Here is a 19,956-nt window from a genome sequence, read left to right as displayed (position 1 = left end):
TCTGCCTCCCAAGTGCTGGGATTAAAGGTGTGCACCATCATGCCCAGCTGTTGTTGTTTTTAAATCATTTTTTCAGTATTTAATTTTCCATTTGTTTGTTTGTTTGTTTGTTTAATGGTACTGGGGGTTGGATTTAGGGCCTTATGTGTGCTAGGCAAGTGCTCTGCAACTGAGTTACATCCACCTCCTCCACTGGCTGTTTATTGAGTAACTAGAAGGGAATCCTTGTTCCCCTTTTGGTCTTTGCTTCAGACGGAGTCTCACTATCCAGGGAGACCGGCCCAGCCTGGAGTTCACTATATATAATAGGCCAGCTTGGCCTGGACCTTATGGAGATCTTCCTGTCTCCACCTTAGAATTGTACGTGAATGTCCCACACTTCTCAGGGCTCATAGGGCTCCATGTGGCCTGGCCTCTGTGAGCCTTTCCTGCCTCATCTGTCTTTGCTCTGCACCTTCCTGTTTGTGTTCAGGATGCACAGCCTGCACCTTCAGCTTAGACCAGTGACCCGCACCACGGGGCCTTTCTTTGCCTTGCTGGTCCCCTGGCTTCTTTGCTTTGATAACTTTCAGAGCTCTGTCCCAAATCACTTCCTCCAGCCTCCCCTATGTTAAAATGCATATTTTAGGGCAGGAGCTGTAGGTGAAATCTATACCTTACCCTTCCTTTTCCTTGAACTTGAAGGGTTTTTATTTTGTTTTAATAAGTAAGAGCTGGGTGTGGTGGCTCACACCTTTAATCCTAGCACTCAGGAGGCAGAGGCAGGCAGATCTCTGAGTTTGAAACCAGACTGCTAACATAGCAAGTTCCAGGCAACCAAGACTACAAACCAAAATAAGTAAATAAATTTAAACAAACTCTTTAACAAAGAGGAAAATTGTTTGAGGGGGCGGGGAAGAAGCAGCTTTCAAGGTGATGTTAACAATGTCAGTGAGGAGAAATGGATCGGAGCATGTACATGTGTGTTCCGGGCTGAGGCTTTTTAGTCCTTGAGTCAAATCTAACTAGCCAAGTGGTCACAGCTGACAGGGAGGGTTATCAGAGGCGTTGGGAAACTATCAAGAATGGAGTGAGGCCTACTCAGAGGTGCATGCATAAAAACTGTGACCCATGCTTAACCTTGTAATATCCTTCAAGATATTCGCTAATGATGGAATGAAAACCAAACAAGGCAGAGCTTTCAGGAAATGAATACAAATACTAAATTATTGGTTAGGGCTGAAAAATGAGGCTTGGAGCAAACAGTTTTCCCTCCATTGGAATCAGTTTGCCATTGAGATGCATGTATCTCAGCCATGAGAACCATCAAAATCAAGGACTGAGATGAGCAACAGTTGGAGTCAGGTGCGTGCCACCGTTCCCCAAAGGGCCTCCTTTGGTGTCACTGCATTTGAGAACCGATTGGGTCCATGTGGAGGAGGATGAGAGCTGAAGTCACCTGACAGCAGACAAGGCATTTCACAGGCTACTGGAAGGAATGAGGCAGGGGGTGACTCTGCAGCCATGCCAGGGACAAGTCAAGTCAACTCGCTCTGAGGAATGGAGGGCAGGGCCAGGAGCGAGGTCTAGAGATGCTGTGTTGGTGTGGCTGGTGGGCTGCGGTGCGGAGTGGTTGCAAAGGCCATTTGAAACTGGGGTGCATGGAGGTGTGTGGCTACAGCAATGAGTAAAGAAGTGGGTTTGCATCCCTGCTTCTGTTGCGTTAGTGGCCTGAGTAAAGGCCAAAGTTCTACTGAACTTCAAATCTTGTGGGGTTTTTTTTTTTTTAATACTGAAGGTGTTGTTTTGCCAACTACTTCCAAGTCAGTAGACTAGTGCTACTACGGTAGCTGTGCCTCCTGTTTACTGCACTCAAAGCAGAAGCTGATAAATAGCCTAGCCGTTGTCAGTTTGGCAGCTACCGGAAACACTGGCAGCCTGGTGGGAAAGGGTGTTACTGGCACAGTTTCCAGGACCAGATGGGTCTTGCCATTTGTAGGTTTCCTTTATTTACTTGCTGTGCATGCGCAAATATGTCTGCTGCTTACCTACTGCTCCAAAGTGTGTGCGTGCCTAACCCGCTGACTTGCGGCAGTGGCAACCAACAAGACAGACAGCAAACACTGCAGCCGGTTCCTCCGGTGTCCTCAGGACACCTCCTCTGCTCCTGTTTGTTGGATTGAATGTGTAGGTTGTTTTTCACGGGTGATGGCTTTTTCTTTTTTTGGGTTACTAAATTTAGTTTTTTGATTTAACTATTTGAAATGTGTCGTTGTCTGATAGTGATGGTATTTGAATTTGCAATTTAAAAACCTGCTTATCAAGGAGCCCAAAGATAAAATCTGACGTGAGTCACTAAGAGAGACTTTGGATGTCACCGGAGGGACTCTGCAGGGGCAGGGGGACTTGGTGACGTTTCCAGTCCTGAGTGAGACCAAGCTTAATGCTTTCTCCCAGTAGGATAGAGGGCCTCTCTCTGGTTCTAATTCAGAAATGACGTTTTACTTGTTACAGGCTGCCCTTGAAGTGTGCAAGGCATTCTTACAGGAAGAGGGAGGTGAAGGCGTGATTATGGTGACAGACCCTCCTTTTGGTGGCTTGGTTGAACCTCTGGCTATTACATTCAAGAAGTTAATGGCTATGTGGAAAGAAGGTCAAAGCCAAGGTGCCCTTTTCTTTTTTAATTACTGCAAATGAGTGTATGTTTATGTATCTGTTTTCTGTTTATACTAGCCACATCCAGCACTGGTGGAAGATGCAGCTCTCCGGCTCTTTTTAAAAGCATGTTTGATTTGCTGTGATTGTGGGACACTTCTTCTTATCCTAGTCATGTTTTTAAAATGGCTTCTCAGTAACGAGGTTGTAGGATTATGGCGCATTACGAAGCACAACAGTAAACTGTTGTTGTTTGTTCAGAAAATACTCGACGAGTGGCTGCTGTGTGCAGGTGTTATTTAGATGCTAAGAGTAGACAAGTGAGCTCAGTAGCCCTGATGTTTCCTGCCCCGAAAGTCTTTCTGTTGCTGTGATAAAGTCCACGACCAAAAGCACCTTGGGCAGGAAAGGTTGATTTGGCTTATCTGTCCTGAATCACAGTCCACTGAGGGACGCCAAGGCAGGAACCTGGAGGCAGGAGCTAATGCGGAGGCCATGGATGAGTGCTGCTTACTGGCTTGCTCCCCATGGCTTGCGCAGCTGCTTTCTTATACAGCTCAGGACCACCAGTCCAGGAGCGGCAGTACCTACAATGGGCTGAGCCCTCCCACATCAGTCCCATTGGCCATAATTTGGAGACATTTGCTCATTTGAAGTGGCTTGAGACTTCCAAGTGTTTCCTAGAGTAACCCCATTATTCGGCACATTCACTTTTAGATACAGTTTCTGGCCTGTGAGCTGATAAATGACACCTGTCCAGGGGTGGTCAAACTTCTCCGCTGAGCTATGCAAGCAGTGTGCTTCAAGGCACAGAATTTAGAGGAATTTTGAAACATGACTCATTGTTAAATATTACTTATTTGCTGCTCTTAAGACCACTAATCAGGAGTTCTGGAGAGATGGCTCAGAGGTTAAGAACACTCGCTGGTTCTTCCTAAGGTCTTGAATTTATTTCCCAGCAACCACATAGTGGCTCATAACCATCTATAATGAGGTCTAGTGCCCTCTTCTGGCCTGTTGGTTCACCTGCAGGCAGAATGTTATACACAATAAATCTTTGAAAAAAAAATCATTAACCAGGCCAGGGTGTGGTAGCACATGACTTTAATCCCAGCACTCTGGAGGCAGAAGTAGGTGAATCGATGTGAGTTTGAGGCCAGCTTGTCTCGAAAAACCAACCAACCAATCAATCAATCAATCACTAATCAGAACAAATAAAGTCTGTGTTTTAGATATGTAACATTTCCATTACCTTTGGAAAAGGGCAGTGCTCTGTTGTATTTTCTATCTGTATGACAGACACATGTGTTGAACAGCTGAAATTTCTACTGAAAATTTTAATTTTGTTTTCACTTTATTTCTTTTTCTTATTTATCTATATATCTGTTTGTTTGTTTGCTTGTTTGTTTGTTTCCTGTGTGGTCCCTTAGATGACAGTCACAAAGAACTGCCCATTTTCTGGATTTTCCCCTATTTTTTTGAGCCACGGATTATTCAGTTTTTCCCAAGCTTCTGCATGCTGGATTACCAGGTATAGTAACAGCCTGTCTTCTGGTGTGGTTGGGGAGTGGGTATGGTGCTGAAATATTCTGAAAAGACTAGCCTTTCATTTTAGTAAATTAAAGCGCTTTAAACTGTATCAACATATATTATATTATACTACTGTGTATAGGCTAGTCCCTGGCTCAATGTCTGCAACTTCTAGGGTACTTGCTAAAAATAGATTTTTGAGTATACGCACTCAAAACAAAAAGCAAACACCACCACTCATGTCAAACAAAATCAGAGAGTAAATCCCCAAGAGAAAATACTTTCTACAGTGCCCCAGGTGATTGCAGGGTGCAGCAAGGGTTTTAGGTCAACCCATCTAGTCTTTCACCAGCACCAGCTGCCAGCACCGTCAGTGTGAACTGTGCTTTGTTCCGTTGACAGGGTAAGGAAACTAAATAGCCTTTTCTGGCTAGCGGAAAGTCATGTGTCCTTTTCTGTGTGTCACTCAAGGATGCTAAGAGTTTTAAAGGGGCATGCTACCAGCTGTGGTGTGTCTAAAGAGACAGATGGCTGTGTGTGAGTGTGCTGGCCCATTGGTGTGAACTTCTTCCTGGCACTGCCGTAGATGAAATACCCACCAAAGCCTAGGACTTCCACTCTGCCCTGCAACTTAATTCTTTCCTTGAGTTCTAAAGTTAACCCTGTTATCACCATTACTAGATGTGGCCACCAAGTCAGTACTGTTTCTTCTTTTTGCAAAGACATTTTTCCCTTTTGTTTTTGGATAATTGAAGTTTTCTGGGCCTCAAATTGTAAACATCTTTACCAGCTGTTGCAAACTAGCACTTGCTGTCATCTGTCTTCTCTCAAAGGCATATGCCATCACGAAGAATATGTTGACTCGATGATAGTTACCCAGCGTAAGGGAAGATGCACCTGCAGTGCCGCCACAGAAAGCAGACACTACAAGTTGAAATTTTCACTTTGTTTTCAGAATCAAACATTTCCAGCCAGTTTAAAAAGACTCTTTTGAATTCTTCTCTGTTTTCTATAAGTACATACTTTTTAGAGGTGGCTACATAATCTTTTAATAATTTCAATTTACTTCCTTAACTGGCTGTGCTGTCTTATGTTTCCTCTGCCTCTAAGGTACTTTAAATGAATCTGCTGTAAGCATTTCTAATGCACGGTTTAGATTTTGAAAACTGGGCTTATTTTCTCAGGTGTGATGGGTGTTTCTATGACGTTAAGCTATACTAACAGTGTCCTTTCCAAAAGCGTGTAGTGTAAGCCATGTGAGCCTTGACTTCTAGGTAGAATACAGCCCACACCACGATTCCTCCACAGCTGCCCACCCTCCCTTCCAAGCTTGCAGGGTTTTGTGCCTTTCTTGAGGGAGGGCTGCTTCTAGAGTTGGCATTTGCAATGCAGATGCAGCTGACTTCTCAGAGGACGTTAGCTAACTAAACTGGCTCCTGTCTCCAGCGGCACCTGCTGCCTTTGGAGGACGTGGTGCCCTCATGTGATGGTCAGCACACAGTAGGTGTCCCTATATTTCAAAGGAACTGAATGAAAGTGAGCACTAACTCTAGCGGTAAGATGTTCTGGGTTTTAGTGTTGGCTCAGCTGTTCCACCTCTAAAAGCTAGTCTTATCTTTAATAATACGATGACGATAATCATAGTAATGACAGTAGCAATGGTGACAGATATGTCTCATGGGGTAATATATGGAAAGGTGTAGCCCAGTCCTTGACACACGACACTTGTAGAGTCCAGGCTGTTGTTTTCAGCATGATCATCATTCAGGAAGTTCCAAGACAGTGCAGAACATTTTCTCAGTCTTTTTTTTTCTACATCTGAGACCTTAAGATTAGCTAGCACAGCCAGGCGTGGTGGCGCATGCCTTTAATCCCAGCACTCAGGAGGCAGAGGCAGGCGGATCGCTGTGAGTTCGAGGCCAGCCTGGTCTACAAAGCGAGTCCAGGACAGCCAAGGCTACACAGAGAAACCTTGTCTCAAAAAAAAAAAAAAAAAAAAAAAGATTAGCTAGCACACGTTTCCTGGAAGTCAGTGCTCTTTTATAGGGCAGGCCAATGATGTTAATGTAGAGTTGGCACTTTTACATGTCACTTTCTTAACCTACCTGTGTCATTAGGAAAGAACTTTGGGGAACAGTAGACAGCCCAAGCTTACTGGAAATAATTGTACAATTCACTATTAAAAAAAATGCTCAGGTTATATCATGTGTGTCTGTCCGGGAGCAAAGCAAAAGCCAGCTGCTGAGAAGAATAAGAGTAAGATCCGTGAGACAAAACTAGCCTGCCTGAGGCCTCAGGTTCAATCCCCAGCACCACAGACAAAATAAAGCAAAACTGCTTCCCCTTCTCCTCCACTTTACATCTTTTTGCATAGCTCCAGCCCCTGCCTGGACTAGCACCAAAGCCACAGTAAGACTCCAGCCTACTGGGTGGTAGTGGCGCAGGCCTTTAATCCCAGCATTCGGGAGGCAGAGGCAGGTGGATCGATGTGAGTTCGAGGCTCAGCCTGGTCTACAAAGGGCATTCAGGGCAGCCAAGGCTATACAGAGAAACCCTGTCTCGAAAAACCAAAAAAAAAAAAAAAAAAGACTTCAAGTCATAGTATAGTAAAAAAATTTTAAAATACCATAATCACTGAATTTTTTTTTTGTAGGGATAGGGAGGGTCCTGTTCAGATAAGAGGGAGGTTCAGATGCTGCAAAGCTTCATGAGACACAAACCATGTAGACTAAAGCAATAACATGCTTGATATGCAGGCAATAAAATAGACATCCAGCTGCGGCTTTATTAAGGGCAGATTAGGAAGGAGGGGAATTCCAATTTTGAGCTATAAGTCTGAGTCCTAACCCTGCCTTTAGAGTTATGTGACTTGGAGAATCAGCGGCCTTTCCAGCTGATAGGTGGTTGCCTTACCTATAAAGCAAATGCTTGGAAGAGCAAGGGGATGCCAGAGGCTTTCCTCGCAGTACTGAGCCTGAGAATCACTCAGGAGTGACATCATAGAAGACTTGTTCAGAGTATGCCAGGCTCACCTGGCAAACTTATATATCCGTGAGTGATGCCTGCCATAGGACGAGGGACTGGGAGCAGGGATGAGGTTACCACACCCCCGTCAGATGGTTTCACACCTCACCCTCCCGCAATGCTCTCTTGTGTCTTCATGTCTTAACATGGGACATATCTTGCGAGTTGAAAGTAGAGCTGTTTGCTTTGTCAAAGCTATTATTTTTTTTTAATAACCCGCCTGTGTAGGAAACATTTTTTTAGCTTAATTTTTATAGTAGAAAAAAAGACACTTCGATAGAAATTTTGGGAAATTATTGAATATTCAAAGATGACAACCAAATTCTTGAAACTCAGTATACAATAAAGACTTAATAAGTGTTGAGTAAAGAATGGGTGTGGTCCACGTGGGAATTTTTAGTCAAGTTGTGAAGGATGTGAGGCTAACTGTGGTGGTGGTGGTGGTGGGAGGTGGTTGGTGAAGCCGAGGTAAGGTCTTGAGACCTTAGTGAGACTACACAGACCATAGTCCCCAGGGAGTTGTGCAAATGCTAGTGTGGCCTGGCATGTTTGCCTGGAACATAGTAGGGACACAATTAGTGCTCTGATGCCTCCGTGTTCCATATAACTAGTTTCAGTCTCATGTTGCAGAAGACATTTGCGTAGGGCTCAAATTAAAAGTTGGGAATTGCAGAGATTGTGTGCTTCCCCTCATTCCTATACAGTACTTCATCACATTAATCAGTTCCGTGGGAGAAGTTTTCTGTTTGAAAATGCCTCTCATCATCATTGTGAGTGAGATGTCAGGGATAATGACGGGAACATGGTGGATCAGCGCTAGCGCTAGCGCTAGGCAATTTGCAAAATTGTGTTTGCTTTCCAGCACTTCCACGGGAGGTTTATTTGTATGGAGGAAGCTATGAAATATGGATGTATGTTAGAGGTACATTAATTTACTCTAGCAGCATGCGTTTTACATACCATATGTTTATAGTTAATTAGCACAACAAACCCGCATTTAAAAATAATAATAATCTCAATTAGGTTATGCAAAATCGAGCAATCAGCCACCTTCCTGACATATGCATTCTCCAGCTCCTTGGGAAACCATAAAGAAACTGCCCCCTCCATCTGCTGTTGTAGTGCACACAGTGTCCCACGCGGTACAAGTCTTCCCACACTATAACTCTCCAGCGTTCCAAAGTTTTCATCACATCCCTTTGGGAAGAATGGTTTTTCTTATGACACTTGTAAGTTTACATGCAAAATATCTTTTTGAATTTAATAAGTACTACATATATTCCACTCCACAAAGGAGTGCACTAGGGAAACTGTAAATTTAAATCCCTTTCAAAGAAAACAACTTAGACTACTATTTTAGGTTGATATTTTTTTTTAAGTAAAATCTATTTTTGTGTCTTGCCTCTAATAGGTAACATAAATTCATAGGATTTTGAAAGTTGGAAAGAGACGTAGAGGTAACCTGGGCTGACTTCCCAGTGTAATAATCCTCTGCTGAATTAATGACAGCCCTCATCCAGCGTCACTCAGATGCTTTCAGGGCACACAGTCCTACAGCCTTACAAGGCAACTCAACTTATTTAATAGCTCTAATCGTTAGAGAATTTTCTCATATTGAGATAAAATATGCTCCCCATTAACTTCTAACCATCGCTCTTGGTTCTATTCTCCAAGGCAATAAAGGATAAGTCTGATTTCTAGTCCTTATGATGCTCCGTCAGTATCCTTAAGATGTGGGGACTGAACACAGGGCTGCAAACGGGATCTACCAGTCTTCCCTTGTTGGGATACTGCATATGTGTAGAGGCCTCCAGCCTGCATACGTGGACCACAGTCCAGGCATGCATGAGTGAGGACGCCCCTGCTGGCAGCCAGTCAGAAACCCTTGGGGCTTTTCACATGCCCTTTGCCTTCCCTCATCTCATCGACTTAGCTTTTCCTCACTGCTGAAGCTCTTTCATGAGCACAGTGAATGCATTTACTTGTACATCTGGTAGCATTGGGTTAAACCAGAAAGCCTGACTCTTAACATTTTGTCAAAGTGTAGAGAATAAGTGACTGTTGAGTATTCAGCCCCAAATAGAACTTTCTTATATAATATTTTTTATGTATTCTTGAGGATCTCGTACACATATACGATGTATTTGGATCATAACCCCTCCTGTACCTTTTTCCTAACTCGCGCGAAGTGGGATATTTATATCAGTGTACTCAAGGCTCAGGAAACATCACGGAAGGAGTAAAAAGAACATAAGAGTCAGGGTGGGGAGGAGTGCTGGGAAATGCTGTTATCTGGACATGACCCAACGAAAGCATTCACACACTCACAGCAGTTATGATTACCTGTCAATGGCCACCGAGGATGGGAGGGTGGCTTGTGAGCACCTGCCCCTAGCTGAGCGCCTGTTGGCAACTGATGGCTGCTGGGAAGGGGGAGTCAGTTTTCTTCTAGGGTGTAGTTGCTGGTAGGTTGTCCGTGCTGAATGCCCCACCCCCACCCATGCACATGCCGGTAGCTCTAACTGGACTCAGAGGACATGTATGTGTGTGTGTGTGTATATATATATATGTATATGTATATATGTATATATACACACACACACGTCTTTTTTAAAGGACATGAAAGTTAAAAGAGGAAACACTGGGATGGGGTCAGAGGAGTGGGGAAGGCAGTGTGGGTAGGATATGATCAAGATACATTTATACATTTTAAAATTTATTTTTAAGAAAAGCCTGTTTCGATAGCACAATAGCACAGGCCTTTATTCCCAGCACTCAGGTAGGCAGATCTCTATGAGTTCGAGGCCAGCCTAGTCTACAAAGTAAGTCCAGGGCAGCCAAGGCTACACAGAGAAACCCTGTCTCAAAAAACCAAAGAAAGAGAGAAAAGCCTGTCTCTCTGTCACCCTGTCATGGTTTCTCTACTTGCTTGGGCCTCCCTTATTTAATAGCCAGATTACAATCCTGGTTGGTTCCAGCTTCCTTAGTATATCCTTGTTTTTCATCAAAATATTTTGTTCATGACTCTTTACATGGAAGTTGGGATCCATCCGTCCTGAGCTCATATCAGCCTCATGGTGTTCTTGAGCATAATCCGAGTCAGTGCATCTCACACGGGCTTGCTAAGACAAACGGCTGGGCCCCACTTCCACAGTTTCTCATACAGTAGATGCGGTTGGGGAAGAATTTGCGTTTCTAACAGGATCCATCCTGGTAATGGTGGTGTCGCTGGAACACTTTGAGTATTATTGATCTAAAGGGTTTAGTAACCAGGTGGATTCACAACAGACCAGAAGCCAGACTGAGAACACGCGTGGGTGACTGCTGAAGGAGCACGGGGAACCCAGGAGTGTAAAACAGTGCTCCTTGGCCTCACTTCAAGATAGTCACCGACATCACAGCTGGGGTGTTGAGGGAGGTCAGTGTTTGAGTGAGTCGCCATGGCAACTGGAACCATGAATGGACTCTTCTTCATCGCCATCTGCCTGCCTTATGCCAGACTCTGCACTGTGTGTTGACCCTCACAGCAACTCTCAAGGTCAGGATCCATGACCTCCTTTTAAAAGCTTTCTAAGGTCATCTAACCAGCAAGCGACAGCCATGGTCTGATCCCTACGTCTGTGTTGCATCTGAGCATCTGAGAGGGAGAGGACAGACAGAGTAGAGGGCGCACTTGACTTTCCTCCAAGGAAGTAGAGCATCTCAGGGACTCCAGCATACATCTTCAAAGTATGGCCTTGTGTTTAGCATCAGAAATAAAGCTCTTAGTTACAAAATAGACTTTTGTTTGTTTGTTTGTTTGAGACAGGGTTTCTTTGTTATACAGAGCCCTGGTTGTCCTGATCTCTCTTTGTAGACCAGGCTGGCCTCGAACTCACAGAGATCCTCCTGCCTCTGTCTCCCGAGTGCTGGAATTAAAGGCATGCATCACCACACCCGGCTCACAAAATAGACTTTTTTATGGAGCATTTTAGATGAAGTTAGTGCCATTCTCAGGATGCACCAACAGGAATGGGAGTAGCGCATCTTTCCCTTTTCGTAATGAAATGCTTCTGCCGTGGGCCTCATGAGGTTGGCTATGAGGAAACTTGCCTTTAGGTTTGTTTGTTTATTGGTTAAAGGAGCTTAGTGAATGTTGACTCGTTCGAGTGAATTTTCTTTTTACTTTCTAGGTAGATTATGATAATCACGCACTTTATAAACATGGAAAGACAGGTCGAAAACAGTCTCCTGTGCGGATTTTCACCAACATTCCACCCAACAAAATAGTCCTTCCTCCAGAAGAAGGGTACAGGTAAGGCCACTGCGAGCTTCACAGGTCACCTGAAAGTGCAGTTCTGTGCACCTAACAGTAAAATGCTTCAATATTGAATTATGTGGGTCTTGTATTATTCTCAGATGTGGTCCATAATTTCATACTGAATTGAATCACCTCCAATTTTTCCTTGCTCGCTTCTGTCGGTTCTGAATCCCAATGGACACGAGCAGCTCATTTCCCTGTTTCTCCCTAGATTTTGCTCCCTCTGTCAGAGATACGTTTCCCTTGAGAATCAGCATTGCGAGCATTGTGATTCTTGCACGTCCAAGGTATAGTTCTCTTCTGTAGTTCATTTTTATATAAGCAACTGTTATATGTTAGTATGATAGTTTTATTACTTTTAGGACATTTCATTGACACTTGCATTCCTATGAAGTATCACCTCCTATGCCTCAGTACAGTAACACCTTATTTCTTTTTCTTTCATCTTTTCTTGGTTTTGGCTTTTGGGTTTTTTTGGGTTGTTTGTTTGTTTGTTTGTTTGTTTGTGACAGTGTGTCTCTATCTGTCCTGGATCAGGCTCGAACTCACAGAGATCCACCTACCTCTGCCTCCCGGAGTGCTGGAATTACAGGTGTGCACCACCAGGCCTGGCTTTCCTTATTTCTAATTGTAGACTCAAGAGGCTTTAAAAAAGTCTTCCTTTTGTGTGTGGAGTGTGGAGTGCTGCGGCACATAGGTGGAGGTCAGAGGACAGCTTGCAGGAGACCGTTCTTTCCCTCCACCATGTGGGTTTCGTGACTCAAACTCAGGTCGGCAGGCTTGCTGACGAATGCCTTTACCACTGAGCCATCACTCCAGCCCTAAAACAGGCTTTTTAAAGTACTTAATTTCTTTCATCATCGTAAATAGCTATTTCAATCATTTTCATATGGTACTTGCCAAGAGTGTTTCAAATAAGTCACTAAGTACTGAATTTATATGTCTGTTAAGGGTAAAATTACGATGTTTCAAATCAGGCTTTGGACCATTAGATACCATTGCTGTTCTGATGAAGTAATGATTAGTAGCATGTACTGTGCACGTTTTATGTGCTAAGCTTGTTCCTAAGAGCTTTGCACGGGTTAACAAACACATTTAGTCCTCAAAATAGCCCCTGAGGTAGGGGTGGTTATTCTCTGCTCTTTTACAGCTGCCGCAGCACACGAACCCTGTCTCCTGTTGATGGCTTTAGCGCTTGTGTTTTTCTTAAGAGCCTTTGGTTTTGAAAGTGTTTTAGATTTGCAGCACGGTGAAGCAGAAGGTACTGAGAGAATGCTTCCTACCCCCACTCCTGCGCACAGCCTTCTCCCATCAGTGCCTGGGACTGGAAAGTACCTTGTGTGACAGTGGATGTACCCACTAATCCTTACCCCCTGAGTCCATTTTACTCCGCGGTTCACTTTTGGTGCTGCGTGGTCTTTGGATTGGCTATAATGACCTGCTTCTGCCACTGTAGGGTCATGCAGAGTGACTTCACTGTGCTCCCTGGAAATCCTCTATGCACTGTTTGGTCCCCCTTCCCTTCCCCAACCTCAGACAACTGATCTTACTATCTCTAGAGTTTTACCTTTTCCGGAGAGTCATAATATTGGAGTCACACAGCACGTATAACTGCTATTCAGATGGCTTCTCCCACTTGAAAGTACATTTAGAGCTGCTGTCTGTCTTTCTGCGCCTAAATGGCTCGCTCCTGTTAACGACTTGCCGCTGTCTGGCTGTATCTCAGTGTGCAACCATTCAGCCACTGAAGGGCATCTTGTATGCTTCCAGCTTTGGGCAGCTACAGATAAGCTGCCTGCTTACTTTTTAGGACGCTAGGATGGCCTTCCAGGCACTTTGCTCAGTTTTAGTAAGTCTAGTGGTCAGAAAGAACATACCGAGTTTAGTTTGGCTAAACAGCTCAAATTGTTTTTCCAAAGAAAAGTTTATGTTCATGTAACTGTTGGTTTAGAAATGCTCTGTGTGATGCCCAGGTTGTAGGAAGGTTAAAATTGAAACAAAGCTTATTTAGAAATGTCCACGTGGACGGTAAAAATTAAACAAGAACAGGGAAATGGAAGGTCACAAACATCAGAGCAGGCACTGCCCAATGGGAAGGAGTGCTGCGCTGAGAGGCCGTGCTGTGAGGTCTCTAGGGGTGCAAGGGGCCTCAAATCTTGACCAGCAGTGGCTTTGATATTTGAAAGTGCACACATGTATTGAATGTACTTTTCTGGGTATGTTTTATTTCACATTAAAAAAATTACTCCTAGTAACCTGTAATCCATCTCTCTAAATTACACGAGCTCTCAAATATGAATTTCATTAAGGACTATGTCGTATAGATAACATAAAATTATGGAATCATTAATTCTCTTGAAATTTTCACTTGCGTCCTTCTTTGTGAAGATTGGATGGCTTGAAGCGGAGTGCAGTTTCAAGATCATTTGGATAAATCTAGTTTCATAGTTAAGGAAATTGAGGCCCATCAAGGAGGCATTTGAGTTAAGTGGAGAAATGCATAAATTAAAATCAAAGTATTTAATTGTGAAGCCCAGGAAAAGGAGAAATAGGGAATGAATAATTTACACATATTTTAATAAGACATTTTAATTTTTAATTGTGCAACTTGGCTTTTACAACAAATTGAACATTTTAAAATTTGTTTTTGTAGGACGGAAGGAAATGGAACCATTGCTTTCTCTGCAAAAAGTGTGTGAAGCCTTGTAAGTGTTTGCCTGGATGTTTGAGATCCTGAGAAAAGACTTTTGAATTCTGCTCATTTAAATAGTATTTTTTGTTATATTCATAAAATAATGTAGAGACCGACATTGACTTTTATAGTTACCAACACATGCCTTTTGTAGGAAGAGCTAGGTGCTACCCCATGTCAGTGTGGCATTCGGCTCCTTTACTTCAGTTGGGCTGTTTGCCTCTCAGACAGCCTCTACTGTGGCAGCAGCTGTCAGGTCATGACATGCTGGGCAAGGGCTGAAATCATATCAGAACAGAAGTCGCCAGTTTCGGTGGGGTTCAGACACCGCACTGTGATCTCTTTAGCGAAATTAAAATGAGCTAAGCAAACCAGCCACTATGTTTGAAGTAAACACTATTCATATAGCCTACCTCAGAAGTTAATAAAATGAAAAATCATGTTAAATGAACCTCTTTTATTTCTTTTACAGCGTGGCTCCATTGCAGCATCTGCAATCGCTGTGCACTGCCAGATCACTCCTGCTCCGGCCCTAAAGATGGCTGCTTTATATGTGGTTCACTGGATCACAAACGCAGCAATTGTCCCAACATCGGCACCTCTAAGAGAGCTAACAAGTTAGTTGAATTCTTTCACCTTCTGGAAAAAAGATTGCTGGTGTCAAGCTTTCTAGGTGCAATCTACAAAAGCACAAAGCTTTCAGAGGACTCAGGAGTGCTAAATCGTTAGGCTCACCATTATGTATTATTTTCGTGGATTGCTGGATTGCTGGGGAAGGCAGTAAGGCAAGGAAAGAGTGCGCTCCAAGGAGCTTCGCCTTGACAGGTTAGACAAAAGAATCCAAAGAGGAAGCGCAGCACCTTACATCTCCTATGGTTCATACCAAATTATAAATTTAGGGTGAAAGTTCAGACTTCACTAAAGGAAATGCTGCTCAGGCCGAGGTCTGTGGGACAGTCGGATACAGACACCTGGTGGCAGGAGGAGACAGTGAAGGCATTTCAAATGGAAGGAGCTCGCCATTTCATAGCAGAAAAGTGTGAATTCCAAAGCAGAGAAGGGCTGAATTTGTTGCATTATAACAGAAAAGAGTTATTGGTTTATGTTGGATACAAACACTGCGTCTTGATCTTGATCTTGAGTTCTGTCGGCTCTTAAGGACATTCATACATGCTTTTTACTTAGATACTTAAAATGTCATTTTTTCCATGATTTTTTTTCCATGTCTCCCACCAACATTTGGCATTGATAACTCAGATTAAAATTATTCCGGTGATTATGGCATGTTTAGAAAAACTACCAACTGGGCTAATGCAAGTGTGCCCCAACCCAAAGCTATATTCTTATTTTAACTGTGATCGAGTGGTTTGCTGCAATGTATGTCTGCGCACCACGTGAGCTCCTGGTGCCTGAGGAGGTCAGAAGAGGGCATCAGATCCCCTGGAGCTGGAGTTACAGACATTGTGAGCTCCCATGTAGGTGCTGGGAAGTGAACCTGGGTCCTCAAAAACAGAACTTTGTTACACAATACCTACAAACTGCTAAATAGCTAAATTTAATATTATGTAAAAATCAAGATTATGGCAAAAAAAAAAAGTTCCCTATCATTATTTGTGATGAAACAAACAGATAATATGAAAAGTATTTGAGGCTTCAGTTACTATGATTATATATAGTTCTTTTCTTTCTTATTTATTTGTTTGTTTATACCCAGTGGGACTTTTTTCCCATTCAGCTGCAGCCATTTAGACTGTCATTTTTATAAATTTACTACAATAAATTTACAGTAATTATTTCTACTGAGTAGTTCAAGGTAGAAGAATATTTTTTAATTAATTAAAAGAATTATATATTTTCCCCCTTAGAAGCCTTCAGTAATAAAACACAAGCTATCCCCCTGTTACTCCAGGATGGTTGCATCATTTACAGTGTAATTTTGGGTACAATCAGGCATTAGTATGCTTAGCCTTTAATTCTGTGAAATTTCATTTTGCTATGAGTTTTGATTTTGAGGCAATTTTGCTGTATGGCTCAGGTGCGGGGCTTCCAGGCCCTGCTACATACTGGAGCAACATTTACTGATATTACATGCTCTATACTGACATAGTGTGCATGCCTTGAATCACAGCACTGGGGAAGCAGTGGCAGGCAGGGTTCCAGGCCAGCCAGAGCTACATAGTAAGATCCTGCCTGTAAAAGTTAAAAACAGAACAAAAACAACAACCTTGTCTTTTTGTTGGAGTGTTTAGTAACATTCTGTCTCCTTTGGGGGGTGGGGGAATCACTCTTTCAGTATTGGATTCAAAGAGCAAATCCTTTGGGGTGCAGTGTAGCTGGTGATCCTTGGGTAGAGCTGCTTTCTTCAGTCAGAGAACTCTTCTAGACTTGACACCCCACCCCTGCAACCAAAACCACCAAATAATGAAATTGACTATTTTAAAGAAATGAACTTTTGGCAGAGTGTGGTGGCACACACCTGTAATCCCAGTACTCGAGAGGCAGAATCAGGTGGATTTCTGTGAGTTCAAGGCCAGCCAGGTCTACAATGTGAGTCTAGGACAGCCAGGGCTACAGAGAGAAACCCTGTCTCAAAAAACAAAAAGAAAAGAAAGAAAGAAAAAAGAAAGGGAGCTTATTCTTACTTTGTGTATATGCTTTCCCTGCACATAGTTGTGTGAACCATGTGCCTGCCTGGTGTCTGCAGAGGCCAGAAGACGCCTTAGAACCAGAGTCACAGATGGTTACAGCTGCCACATGGGTGCTGGGAATCAAACCTGGGTCCTCTGCAAAAGCATCAAGTCCTCGTACCCATCCAGCCTCTTCTCCAGCCGCAAACGCAATGCCCTTTCCTTATAAATAGGAATGCGTTCACCGTGCATTTGAGCATTCCACGGCGTGCAGTGTCTTTCAGTCCTGTGCACTTTACAGCTGTCTTTTGTATTTTGTTTTCTCATGGTGAATTTTTCCTTTAGCTGTGAACTGGAATGATGCTGGCTCCCTCTTGTGGTGAAAGCTCATCTGTCAGCTACATAAATCCTGAGGGTTAGAGGACAAATACTAGGTCAGTGGGATTTTTAAGGCAAACTGAAATGACAAATTTACTGCCAGCACACCGCAGTTCACTTAGCTCTTGAAGGTTTTATTTACTTTTCAAGTGAATGCTTTAGTTCTTTCCTTCTGCTTATCCCTAGTGAAATCCGGTTCGTTGTTAATCCTGCTTATGAATAGATGAACCAAAGAGAAATTTAAAGTTTGAATAGAGACACATGGCTTCATTGACTTTCCTATTAGAGATTATACTTTACTTCATTAAATTTGCTAAGTCCTTACTTATCAGGAAATTATCCTACTTTAAGGAAAGAGGTTTATGTAACATGCAAAGAAACAGTATAAAGTGAGTTTTATTTGGGGCTGGTAGGTTTTCTCAGCCCATCGTACAGAAGTCAGGTAGAGGTCTGCCAAGGCACCAGGTGAAACTGCTAATAGCTAGTGTCTATCAGTTATCCTGCGGGCCGGGATTTACCAGTTGAGCAGACACAGCTGGGCAAGTGGGACCACAGATTCTAGAGTCAGGCTGGCCCTGCCCTTGGATGATTCGAGCACTTCAAAGCCTCAAATCTTTTACCTGAAAAAAAAATTTTTTTTAAGGGAAAAAGAAACCTCTCCCTAGCTCAGTTTCCTAGGTCCTTGAATTTCAAGACTAAGCCCGCTCATCTTTGTGCTCCCCACTTCTGATACAAACCATGCTGAGTGAAGGAGAAATGCGGCCTAGGTTTGACTGACAGGGAAGAGTCTGCTGTTCATGGAGCCCTTTACCCAGGTTTTGTCCTCGGAAGACCAAGAAGGGCCCAGCCTCTCATGGCTTACGGGAGTCATGGCTTCCGACTCTCAGCAACTGATGCTGCTAGGTACCCTGGGCCACTTCCAGGTGTGCCCCATGCTGTGAGTACCAGCCAACCCTCGCCAGGGGGCTTGGCTCCGCTAGTGTGGAGAAGTGAGCAAGCTGGCGGGGGTTTCTTGCCTCCACAGGCGGCCTGCCTCCTGTATCTTGTTCAGAGACCTGCAGGGCGGAGGATCCGTTCTGTCTCCCGTGTTGTGTTGTAGAGGAGCCGTGCCAGCCTGGTGGGCTAGAAGCTTGTTTTCAAGAAGCTTGGGATGCAAAATCCGGCCATCCCTTGAGGTGCTTGCTGACACTCTCACACCTGTGAGGGAAAGGAAGCTCAGCTTTGACGCTTTAGGGAATGAGCCCTCTTTAATGTGGTCAGTTTTTCTCTTCCTGTTGTGCTGTTTCATTTTTCTGCCCCTGCTGACTGCCGCATGTATTAATCCCTTTCTAAAAAAAAAATGTAATTCAGGGATTTGGAAATGGAAGTGCTGAGTTGAGCAGTATAAATGTGGCAGAGAGACAAGCCCGTTGGTGTGGCTGCTCACTTCTGTGGCGTGTCTGTCCTGAATAGCTTTTCTAAATCTGTAGTAACCATCTTTTAAAGAAATGTCTTCGGAAACATTTTGCTTGATCAGGCCTCTTCTGTTTCCTTGTTGTCATGGTTAGGACACCGGGGATTTATGCTTACTACACAGTAAATTCTTGTGTGTCTTCTATTTTCCTATTTGGTTAGCCAGCTAATTAAACTGCAACATAATTTCATAATTCACTGTGCTCATTCCATAAAATAATTTAGCACCTTGCTTTTCAGAGCTGTCAGAAAGCAGAAGCAAAGAAAAAGTAATAAGATAAGAGCGGAGCCACTAAAGGACACTCCATGAATCACACATCTGCTCCAAGAAGAAAGAACAGGAGGGGAAAGGCCCATCAATATCCCCGCTCTTAAATGTCCGGTGACTTGAGAATAAGGAAGATTTATAGTCCAACCTTTGATGCCATTTTCTCCAAGTGCCACACTGGACTTAAATCCAGCTGCTTTCAAAGGTGTGCCCCTTCCTAAGCCCTGTACAAGGCAGGTGGCATTTGCTGGCTGAGTCCCCTCAGCTGCCTCTGCAGACCTGGGAGCCTTCAGTATTCAGCCAGTTCCCTGGCTCTCTGTCTATGCTTTTCCCACTCTTTAAATCTCTACCAGTCTACTTTGGCTTCTTTTGTCTGAAAAATGGGCATACAGCATACGTTGACATATGATACCAGATAGAAATACGAATGATCTATAGTCTTCCTTACATCGAGCTCTTAATTTACATATGAAACTATTTTGCTAAATGACCAAGAAATACAGTAAGGTACATCCAGCCTGTGGCCCACTGTCCACATGTGCCTCAGAATAGCTATGAGTGTGGCCTGACACAGAATCGTAAGCACACTTAAAAACAGTATGAGACTTTTTTTTAAAATAATGATTTTATTTAGTTTTGTGTGCATTGGTATTTTGCCTGCATGTATGTCTTGTGTGAGGGTATCAAATCCCCTGGAACTGGAGTTACAGACAGTTGTGCGAGTTGCCATGTGGGTGCTGGGATTTGAACCAAGGGCTTCTGAAAGAGCTACTAGGGCTCTTAACCGCTGAACCATCTCTCCAGCCCACAGTAAAAGACTTTTGTGTGACTTTTTCATAACTTGATTGCACAGTCCTTGAGTGGAAACTTTGTAGATGATATCATGTTGCAATGTCAAAAAGTTGGACACGCCCAGACTCTTTCAACAAAAAGTGTGATACATAATTATTTGATTGGATCTGAAGATGATGGGGGAAATTGTTATTGAAGCGCTGGAAAGATAAAAATGTTGTAATTGTTGTCTTATTATTAAATTTTTATTTTTTTAGTA

General features: G+C 43.4%; 1 protein-coding gene across 2 annotated transcripts in view; it reads left to right on the top strand.

Moving 5' to 3' along the window:
- ZCCHC4 (zinc finger CCHC-type containing 4) overlaps window positions 1-19,956 on the top strand; it is a 42,902-nt gene extending 22,946 nt beyond the window's left edge. The window contains exons 7-13 of one of the 2 annotated variants that reach the window (XM_084799535.1): window positions 2,494-2,644; window positions 4,065-4,165; window positions 11,361-11,482; window positions 11,700-11,775; window positions 14,142-14,193; window positions 14,653-14,797; window positions 18,878-19,956. In XM_084799535.1, coding sequence (XP_084655661.1) covers window positions 2,494-2,644; window positions 4,065-4,165; window positions 11,361-11,482; window positions 11,700-11,775; window positions 14,142-14,193; window positions 14,653-14,797; window positions 18,878-18,947 — 717 coding nt within the window. In that variant the 3' untranslated portion in view covers window positions 18,948-19,956. The other variant, XM_084799536.1, reaches the window with a different exon arrangement.

This window comes from Acomys minous (genome assembly GCF_964271855.1).
Source record: "Acomys minous genome assembly, chromosome: 10".
NCBI lineage: Eukaryota > Metazoa > Chordata > Mammalia > Rodentia > Muridae > Acomys > Acomys minous.
The sequence above is the reverse complement of the archived record's forward strand: the minus strand, read 5'-3'. Positions and strand labels throughout refer to the sequence as shown.